The 11,012-nt window shown below is 33.9% G+C and overlaps 1 protein-coding gene across 2 annotated transcripts; it reads left to right on the top strand.

Annotated features, from left to right (window-relative positions):
• Positions 1–1,269: 1,269 nt before the first annotated feature.
• Positions 1,270–10,056, top strand: LOC120144887 (TBC1 domain family member 17-like). 2 transcript variants are annotated; one of them, XM_039158851.1, is made up of 16 exons: positions 1,270–1,380; positions 1,543–1,716; positions 2,019–2,070; positions 2,160–2,267; positions 2,817–2,901; positions 3,129–3,183; positions 3,581–3,982; positions 4,691–4,771; positions 6,094–6,153; positions 6,454–6,552; positions 6,634–6,744; positions 7,193–7,264; positions 7,384–7,500; positions 8,119–8,268; positions 8,616–8,716; positions 9,404–10,056. In XM_039158851.1, exons 1-16 carry the CDS (start codon positions 1,321–1,323, stop codon positions 9,726–9,728), a joined length of 2,052 nt encoding a protein of 683 aa, XP_039014782.1. In that variant the 5' UTR covers positions 1,270–1,320; the 3' UTR covers positions 9,729–10,056. The 2 variants fall into 2 exon arrangements, with proteins under 2 accessions (XP_039014782.1, XP_039014783.1); XM_039158852.1 differs by lacking the exon at positions 4,691–4,771.
• The last annotated feature ends 956 nt before the right edge of the window (positions 10,057–11,012 follow it).

Genomic DNA, 11,012 nt, shown 5'->3' on the forward strand with positions numbered 1-11,012 from the left:
CGACAAATTCACCTCAGTCCAAGTCTCGATACAAAGAGAATAATACAAAATTTAGAGCGTTAAACAATGTCAAATCAAGATAGTTACAGGGCACAAACGAAGAAAATGATTTATGTCTTCCGTGCAGTTCACAAATTCTCTTAAATTGTGTGAATCATCTAAGGCGTTCTCAACATCATTATAAGAGTTTAAGAATAAAATCTTAACAATATAATTACATCTAAATATATTGAATACACATAGTATGTTACGAGTTCAAATAAATGACCTAATAGTTAACATTTTATAATTTTTTTTCGAAAAAATACAAAGAGATTTTTCAATAAATAAATAGTGATTTCAAAATAATCCAGATATGACTAGTTATGATTTACTTGTTTTTTATAAAAATATTCTTATTAATGATTTTATTTTTATTCGTGATAATTGTTTTAACAATTTATACTTAGGAGAAAGAGAGAGGGAAAGAAGAATTTTATTCGTAATGAATAATAAACTCAAAAGATAAAAAGTATCATCCGAAAACTTTTAATCATTTGTTATAAATATTATTAACTCCACGAGGCATTCTTATTAAGCCACGTCATCCTAATCATAATGATAGTGGTAAACTACAAATATTAAAATACAAAATACTTTAGAATAAAACTTTAGACGTTTGGCGATCATTTAATCCATTTGATAATAGTTTATGTAAAATACAAATAATATCGCCTAAACAATAGTAAAAAGTTTGGCACTTACTAAATACTTGCCTAAATTACGCCGTTTCTCATTAATAATCAAATTGACGGCAACTAACTGCACCATACTTATTTTATAATAAAATAATATTTATTTTATAATTTTAAAAACTTTAATAATAAAAAATATTGTTAAATATAATTTAATGATTATTTATATACTTTTCTTTAAAAATATATCCATCAAACCATTGTTTATCAAGTTGAAGTTTGAGATAAAAATTAATGAAAGCCAAATTTAATTATAAACACTAAACTGATAAAAATATATTAAGTTAAAAAAACCATCAAATCGTGATATTGTAATTTTATTTATTTTTCATTTCGAAAAGAGAAAAGTGTATAATGATAAGTTTTAATAAATTTAATATATGATATTTTAAATATAATTATGACGAAAGAAAACAACAGGAATGCCATCCCTTTAATTAATGTTTCCTTCTGAAGGAAACTATAACTGTCTCATTTACGCGGCTCTAAATTATATTTTCCTTTGCCACGAAGCTAAAAAATTATATATAATATACCCAAAAAAATTCAACTCTCTTAAACTAACAAAAACAAAATTCAGTAAAATATGCAACAAGCAGAGCTTCACGACTTATCAGACGACGCCGATTACGCCGCCTCTCAACAAGTAATCAAACAACTTCACACTCAATTTTATTTATTTTGCCCCTTTTTTTGGGCGCGATTCCATCCCACGATTGTTTGATATCGTTATCTGATTTCTTAATTTTAATTCCACTTTGTTGTTTTAATTTTTTTTTGCTGCACTTTGTTTTTTGTTTGACTGTAGGGATCGACGAGTATGATGAGTTGCGACAGTGGGAAATTGAGCTCATCGAGTGACACGGAGGGAGCTGAAATCGTTTATTTGAAGGATAATGTTGCAGTTCACCCTACTCAGTTTACCTCTGAAAGGATTAGTGGAAGATTAAATTTAATTAAGCAAGGATCTTCTCTTTTCATGGTGATTAGTTTATTCTTGAAGCTTGAGCACTCCTTTGTGCTTAAGTTTATATATATGTAGATAGATAGATAGATAGATACATGGTTTTGGTAATTAGATCATGATATTCGCCTTGCTTAATTTAGACCAATTATTTGCATCATTTCATGTAGACGAATAATTACCTGATGAGTTCATACTGTGCCCCCTATCAGTTCATGGATAGGATAACTGTCAAGGGAGCAAATATGATGGAAATAATTGTTTTTATATATTTTATCTATTGTAGGAGTTATATGTTTGTTTTTTGTATTTGATTGTAGACATGGATTCCATACAAAGGGCTAAGTATGAATGCGAAACTGTTGGAGAAAGGTTTTCAGCTATGGGCTTCTGATTTTCATATCAATTTTATATAGATAATATGTATGTTGGAATTTTTGTTGCATGGTTTTGTGATGCAGATAGAAATCTTTATACAATAAGGGCAGTGCCGTTTGCTGATGTGAGGTCTATTAAAAGACACACTCCGGCTATTGGGTGGCAGTACATTATTGTTGTTCTTTCATCTGGTAAGAAACCATGGATTTTTTTTCTTTTTCTTAAAGAGCTGAAGCTTTGAAAAACTGTGTCATCTAAATTTCTTTAAAATGGTTTATGTTTCAAAATTGCTGCTTTACCACATTGACTGCTAGCTTCTCTCGCTAGACATTTCAAAATTTAGTTGCGCAGATGTGAGTTTCTTTTTATCATAATGGTTGCATGGCTACTCTTACTTTGTAATTGAGAAGACTAGTGAGGTTAGAAACTTTTGAGTTTGATTGTGCCATCTTTTTGTTACTTCCTGCATCTTATTTGTTTATGCATGTGTTCATTGGATGTCCTGAAGAACCACTTGCAAACTGACTAGCCGGAAATGCATCAGATTGCTACTTAATAATCGATTTGTTCTACTTACAAATCTTTGCATTCCGTTTGATGATCAGAAAAGACAATGGAAATGGTTTAATCTTATGGATTTATTCAAAATTTTAATTTAAGATTTTTTTCTTTGCATTTTGTTTCATATCTACCTTGTGGCTATGTTTGTCTCTATATTTATAAATAGAAATGCTTTTCAGGACTTGCATTTCCTCCCCTTTACTTCTATAATGGAGGAGTTCGAGAGTTCCTTACTACAGTAAAACAACATGTTTTTCTTGTGAGGTTGGTTTTTGTTCATTTTTAAGTTTCCTCTTATAGTATCTTGTGCAATCAATAGTTTTGAGTTCGTCTTCAAGAGTTTGACTGTACTTTCTAGTTGCTACAGCATTGTGGCCATGAATAAAATCTTGGGATTCCAATAGTTCTCTTATATAGGTCTTTAGCCCTTGATTTATTACAAAAATGTATTGTTAGATTTCATTGAGGTTCTTTTTTCATCTTATTTTCAGGTCAGTAGATAATGCAAATGTATTTCTTCTGAATGACTTCCAAAATCCTCTTCAGGTGAGTATAATGTTAAACCTGTTTTGTTTGTTTCTATTATTAATTCTTTAGTGGCTATGTTTTCCGTAGCATTTGATCAACATGAGTTATTGGCAATGCTTTGATTGCTAAATATCTTACATTTGTAGAGTTGATTTTTTCTAAAAGCTGGTATTTTTTTGAAATATAAGCTATACTTTAATTGCTAAATATCTTACATTTGTAGAGGTTGAATTTTTTAATAGCTGGTCCAAATCTAATCATGCCAGACTGACATTGTTCTGATATGTTTTTCATTTTCAGTTGAAAAACTAGATTTGTTGAACAAATTGTCCAATTTTATGTTTCTTGGTTTTATTGATTATACGCTGTTAAATAGTTGCTATTTTATTCTGAATCTTCTAATTGCTTGTGACAGCGAACTTTGTCCTCTTTGGAGCTTCCCAGGGTAGTTTCCATTGCAAGTGTGCCATCAACACCTGGTTTAGAGAGGGAGTCTACTTCACATGAAAATCACGAGAGCACAGATACGGCAGTCAGTGATGGAAGTGCCAGTATTCCTCATTATAATGGAAGGCGGAAGCAAAAGTTTCGTGATCCTGCTCGGGACATTTCAATTCAAGTTTTGGAGAAATTTTCTCTTGTAACAAGGCTTGCCCGAGAAACCACTTCGCAGCTATTCCGGGAGACCCACAGCAACGGTTTTGATCCTCTTGAGAGGAGAAAATCTAACCAGTCTCCCCTTAATTATAGTCACGAACCATCTGATGATGCTAGCAAAGTTGCCTTTGAAAACCCTGTTGATCCAGGTCCTCTTGAGGTATCTCTTTGTTCCCTTTGTCAATTATTTGCTGTTAATTTTTTACTAGATGTGTTTCTGTCTATTAAACATTTATAGTGATTTGTGTTTTTGCCTTAGGATTGGAACTCTAGTTACACTTAACTCACATTTAGTGCTTGTACTTTTTCTTGGAAGTTGTAGAAATGCAAGTACACATCTTTCTATAGATTCTGATGATGTTCATGGGCCAACTGGAACCTGACAAGTACACATCTTTCTATAGGATCTGATGATGTTCACGGGCCAACTGGAATCTGGTATAGCCATAACCATTTTTAAGGTGCCATGGCTAGCAGGGAAAAAAGCCCATGTTAATGTTGGATGGAATCCTATTTCAAAATTTTTAATCTTGATGACCAAAATCAACTACTTACCACGATTATGCTATTGATTAGTTTTCTGGATATTGAGAAATTATCTCTTTTCCTGCAATATGAATAAGATGCCTTAAGTGGTCCCATTTGATGATGTAAAACAAATGATGTGATGAGTCTGGTTAATATTTCTTGAGGTGGAAGATAGCAATTGAAAAGTTATCTTGATGGTCTATGTTTCTAATTTCTTTTCACATTATTTGGGGATCTCAAGTATTGTTGTTAGTATAAGCATTGCTACTTGCCTTATTAGCTGGAAGGTTTTGAACTCTATACAAGGCAACCTGATGCCAACCTCTATCCTGTTTAACAGAAAGTCCCATATAGGAAACACGGTCATGATGATGAAGCTGCCACCAATGTGGGGACTTTTGAGCTAATCAGTTATAAGGAGGTATAAAAGGGGCCTTAGTTCTATTGTAGTTTCTGGATTTGTTCTCTTTTCGTTCAACAATTTTACCCAACTGTGATACTGACTTGGATATAGATAGATTGTGACATTTTCTTAGTGTGCATTAATCAATACTTCTTAGTGTTTGATTCACAATGTTCAAATGGTTAAGGGGGAGATTGGTTTGTGCAGCATTAAAAATGATGAATATGTTGCAACCTTGATGCTTTCATAACTAAATTTTTGTAATGGTATATTTGCAAAAACTTTAAAACTGTCTTGGATGATGGATCAACTAACTTTTTGTTCTCAGTTTAGCCTGGAAAAAGTTTTGTTGTGATTTTCCCACTAGTTGAGAAAATCAGTTACCATATGGATCTAGCAGATAGATAAACCTCATGTAGTCTATAAAGTTCATGCTCATTAGTCATTATCTTTGTGATTTGAGTTGTGCTGGTAATAAGCATTTTGCATTGATGTGATGAGACTTTGAGAAGCAGTAGCTACTTTGATTGTATCTATATTTATTGGAGTATTTTTCCTTAACCTATTGTGGACAAACCTGGACATCCTTAGAAGAGATAAAGCTACATTTAGTCCCTGAACTTGACAACTTTTCCCAACGTCTCTGATTTTTTTGTCTGCATTAGTTCCTAGACTTGGTAACTTTTTCCAGGTTCCTTATATTTTTTTCTCCATATTAGGCCCGGAACATGGCATCTTTTCCCAACTTAGTCCTTGAACTTGGATTTTGTTAAGGACTAAAATGTGACAAAATTCAAGTTTAGGGATCAAATTGGGAAAAGTTATCAAGTTCCAGGACTAATGTGGACCAAAGGGACCATGTTGCAAAAATTGCAAAGTTCAGGGATGGATGTGGACCAAAAACAAATTTCAAGGACCAAATTGGGAAAATTTGTCAAGCTTAGGGACTAAATGTTTGTTTTCCCTTCTTAGAAGATTACATAGCTGCAAAGAAAATTTGAAATTGATTTATTACATCTAAGAATTAATTAAGAAGTGCTTGTACTTTTATCAAATTAGACTACTGAAAATAGATTTTATTTTTATGTTGTATTCATTTGTATGCAACCCTTCTGTAAGTAGTAGTAATGGATGGTAAAAAAATGTAATGTATTATATTGCTAGATTACCCTTCTTATGTTAAACATGCACTTATGGTGCATTTAGTTATGGTTTAGGAAAGGACCCAGTATCTAGTGTGCTTGAATATTAAATTCTGTAACTTTTATGTATTGTTTCATATTTGGGAACAGGTCTTGCATCTGTACCTAATATATATTTTCATCTCCATTTTCTGGCAGTTTGAAAAACTCTCACTAGTTTGGGGAAAGCCCCGACAACCACCATTGGGGTTGGAAGAGGTAAGGAACCAAATGCAAACTTTGTTTAATGGTTTTCTATCTAATTTGCTTATATATTTTCCACCCATTTCTGATCACATCATCCTTGTTTCTATGGGTTATGCCTCTACCATTCGTCTCTTATTATATGAAACAAAATACATTAGTATATATATATATATATTTTTAATTTATACATTAAACCTTCCTGAAACCTGATCTTTGAACTTGCTACATGTTTTACATTCTTTATTCCATGGAATACTAATTCTTTATGTGAATGGTATTATATTGCCTTTATGAAATTTAATTATTTTTCAGTGGGCTACATTCTTGGATTCAGAAGGGCGAGTGGAGGATTCAAAAGTTTTAAGAAAAAGAATATTTTACGGAGGAGTTGAGCACAAATTGCGGAAAGAGGTTTGTGTTATAATTCTTGGTGGATAAATTCTTTGATTGAAAACGTATCTTAATAAGAAGGAACTTGGTTGTGAGTTTTAGGTCTGGGCAATATTATTGGGATACTATTCATACGAATCAACGTATGCAGAGAGGAATGATCAGAGATCTGTCAAAAAGACAGAATATGAGACTATAAAAAGCCAGTGGCAGGTTTGTATTCTTTGACATTTTCTTTCACAAACCTGTGTGGTAAGTATGTCTGTATGTGCCCCCAAAATGGAGAGCCAACGAGGAAGTTTTATTTATTAAGATAAGCCCAATTATCTTTTAACTGCTCTTTCTTAGCTTATTGGGAAGTCTAAGAAAACTTATGACATGAAATGAATACATCCTATAAAATCTGCTGCCGACTCTTTTTTTCTTAATCATTTTATCTCGAGTATTGGCATTATTAAAAATGGGGGCTACCCTATGCTTATAAATCAATAACATCTTTTGCTGTGATTCATGCATTGCGAGTCGGATAGATAATTTTTTTAGAGCTCCTGTAACCATCGTTATACTCGTTTCTCTGTTACGAAAAGTACTTGTTTTCATCCCTGCAAAACTTAGTTGTCACTATATAAAGCCTGGTACTTTCTGGTGAATGTTTTTGCAGAGTATCTCTCCTGGACAGGCAAAAAGGTTTACAAAGTTCAGAGAGAGGAAAGGCCTTATAGAGAAAGATGTGGTATGAATGTAACCATCAAATGTTTGAGTTTGTAGTTTCATACATTTATTTTATTCTTGGAAAGTTCACTAGCACCATTCTGAGTTCAGTGTAACCTCTGTGTTTTTGTTCTTTTTAAGGTAAGGACGGACAGGTCACTCTCTTTCTATGATGGGGATGACAATGCAAATGTGCGTCTTTTACGTGATATTCTGTTGACCTACTCTTTCTACAACTTTGATCTTGGTTACTGTCAGGTAATAAGTTCTAAATGCTTTGATTTTTCCATCTTAATTTTACAGCATCATGAAGTACAATTTTTACACTGGTTGTTTTATTTGATTCAATTAACAAACACTTCGAGTGTGCATCTTTGATTTTTTTATGAATACAGTTACAAGTATTTTAAATAGACAAGCATGTTCTTTGCCTAAAAACAATGGGCATGCATGGAAGTATGTTGAAATGTGGAGTTTATCTAACCTAAATGCTGATGTACTTAGTCATCCTGTGGCCATATCTTAAAAAAAATCTCTTGATTTCTTTTTCTTGCTTGCAGGACATATTTTGATTGCAAATATTCTTTGGTGCTTTTCTCCTTTGACATTCTCTCCTTTTCTTAAATTTTTCTGTCAAAGGGATGGGGCTTTTTATATGCCTTAAATGCACATCTGTTTTTCAGATGATTTTAAAAACATAGACAATAATTGCATGTACATTTTAATGGAGATTAGTGGTTCGGCCAAGTGAACACTTGGGGATTATAGCATATTAATGTTCTCAATCATAAATGGGTTTCTCCAAAGTTCATATCTTTTGTACAATGTGTCATCTATGTGGTTTTGTGCTTCATCCCTTTTTCTATCTCCTTACAGGGTATGAACGATTTGCTATCCCCAATTTTGTTTGTAATGGAGGATGAGTCGGAATCATTTTGGTGTTTTGTGGCATTGATGGAACGTCTCAGTCCCAATTTTAACCGTGACCAAAATGGCATGCACTCTCAGCTTTTTGCACTATCTAAGGTCTCTCTCTCTCTCTCAAAAATAGATTGGTTGATTAGGTTATTAGTTAAAATGGCTAAGACAATTTCGTAGATAAAATGTGGAATCATAAAGGTAATCTCACTTTTACAAAGCCTTCCCATCCCCTTCCCTCTTTTTTATTTGGAGTAGGGGTTATTTTTACTCCCTCTCTGCAGTGGAAAAAGGCAACACTGTTTTTGTTCAGAATTTTGGAAGTCAAGTTCTCCTTAAATAGGAATATTTAGATTTTTAAGTGTTTAAAATAAACATCTAAACCATGTAAATGAATAATTCGTGAACAGAGTTTTTGTCTCTGGTTTTGAACTTTTTACCTCTACTTTTTGCAGCTGGTGGAGATGTTAGACAACCCATTGCATAACTATTTCAAGCAGAATGACTGCCTGAATTATTTCTTCTGTTTCCGCTGGATACTGATACAGTTTAAAAGGTCAGACTTTCAAATTTAATAGTTCATTCTTCCCTTCCGTGCCCGACATCTATTTCAGATAGTCCTTGAATTATATGTAATGCACTTATGTTGCCGGATGTATTCTTATTTTAAGTGTAACATGTTGCAATACTTAATGAGAAGTAGAATAGTCAGTGGTATAATTCTTGAAATTTGCTTTGATATGAAAATGGGAGTATAAAGATATAAACTGTGAGGAGGGTAAAAGGAAAGGTAAATGTTAAATGGGTGTCATTTCTTTCCCGAGCTTGCTGATTTTATTGTTCACTCATTTTGGAAGGACTTAGGGAGAGTAGGATGATTTGATGGTAGATATTAACTAAATTTTCACATTGCAGATGAAAGCTACCGTTTTGTGCTATTTTATCCTTATTTTCAACCAAACCATTAATCTCATTTAGCATATAATTTTCTTCATGTGCGAGTACATCCCTCTTCACCTTTAAGAGTCTGACATGCAATTTATTTGCATCGGAACCTGGTTGGTTGGAAAAGAGGCATAGCCCAAATAGTCAGTGTATTTGCATCCCACGATTTTGAGTTCGCGAAATTGTTTTTTCCCTTTACAGTTCATCTTGCCTCTTGGGTTTGCTTATGCATCACTATGTAATGTAAAGATCAATTACTGTGTTTTAATTGGTGATGTGGTTTCTAAATATTTATCAGGGAACTTGAGTACGAGAAAACAATGCGACTGTGGGAAGTATTGTGGACACATTATTTGTCGGAGCACTTCCATCTGTACGTGTGCATAGCTATTTTGAAACGCTATCATGGCAAGATAATCGGGGAGGAAATGGATTTTGACACCCTTTTGAAGTTCATAAATGAACTGAGTGGTCGGATTGACCTTGATGCAACCTTGAGGGATGCAGAGGCTTTATGCATATGTGCCGGCGAGAATGGAGCTGCTTGCATACCTCCAGGAACTCCACCCTCATTGCCTGATGACACTGGTTTACTCTGTTCTCAACATGATGAAGTATTGTAAAATCATACATACATGCATACATATAAGATCTGAATTCACTATTTTTTTTTTGGTATTAAAACAAGCTCCCCACTGCTCTTTTAAGTTGGTCTTTTCCCTTGAAAGGCAGCCTATCAGTTTTTTTTATCCCCCTCCCGCCCCAGCAATGTACACATTATTTTGATTATTTTGTGCATTTGCTGCGTTTTCCCCCATATTTTGGTTTTTTTATTTTAATATTATTCATGTAGCATTTTGAGCTCTACTAAAAGAAATTTGAAGTTGTACGCTGTACCAAGGTTTTGTAGCACCGTTATTCATACCCCGTTAATAGTTGAATTATATATCCTATATTATGGTAGCATTATTTTCAAAGATCACTAATGATTTTGTATTTTGATTCTTCGGTTTGATTTATTCTCATATATGAACACTATGCCAGTTTTTTGTTCAGTAAAATCACTTGAGATTACATCATTTTTTACATGAATATATTTGTATACTAATTTGACACAAAAAAACAAAGCATGATTCACGTACAGGAATAATCCAATGTGGGGGATGTGCTGAAAATAAAGAAGATGAAAGTAAGAGACAACAAATATTGGATCCTGTAACACCCCCAATTTAGGGGTAAATTATAATTTTTTGAAACTCATAGTCATTTTTAGAAAAGTGTAGGAATTTGAGTACCAAACCATAATTTATTCATTTTTAAGTGAAAATTATAAACCTCTCCCCGTGAATTCTGTTCCCAAAATTCCCTCCACCGCCAACTCTCCTTTGAGCTTCGATTTCTCTACCGTTCGGCTATCATTCGTCGATCCGAAACTACCATTGTATTCGTTGTCGATCGGTGAACAAAATCCCTCAAACTTCTTGTCGTAAATCGATGCCGTTCGCCGTAAATTTTAACTCAAAGTTTTGAAGTTTTTAAACTCCACCGCCGTGAAAATTGTCTATTCAACGTCGATCGTTACTCCATTTTCGACACCTTCCGCACCATCGTGTTCCTTGCATCGTTCCGAGTCCACCAATGCCCTTCTTGTCTCCGTCGTCGCCGGCGCGTGAGGGAGGTGAGGAAGTTAAAGTTTCCGATGTTTCGGAATTGAGCTCTCCGCCGTTCAAAATTGTGAATCGAGCTTGGTAAGTGTCTCAAAATGCCTCAAAATAATTTTAGAAATTTTTGTATAATTTTTAGGACGACGTACGATGCCGCGCGTGCCGCCCGTTGACCCGACCCGACTACCCGACCCGACCTGTAATTGGTTGTCCGACCCGACCCGTTGACCGTTGGTCGCGTTG

The sequence above is a fragment of the Hibiscus syriacus genome, unplaced genomic scaffold, assembly GCF_006381635.1.
Source record: "Hibiscus syriacus cultivar Baekdansim isolate YM2019G1 unplaced genomic scaffold, ASM638163v2 tig00110890_pilon, whole genome shotgun sequence".
NCBI classification, from domain to species: Eukaryota; Viridiplantae; Streptophyta; class Magnoliopsida; order Malvales; family Malvaceae; genus Hibiscus; species Hibiscus syriacus.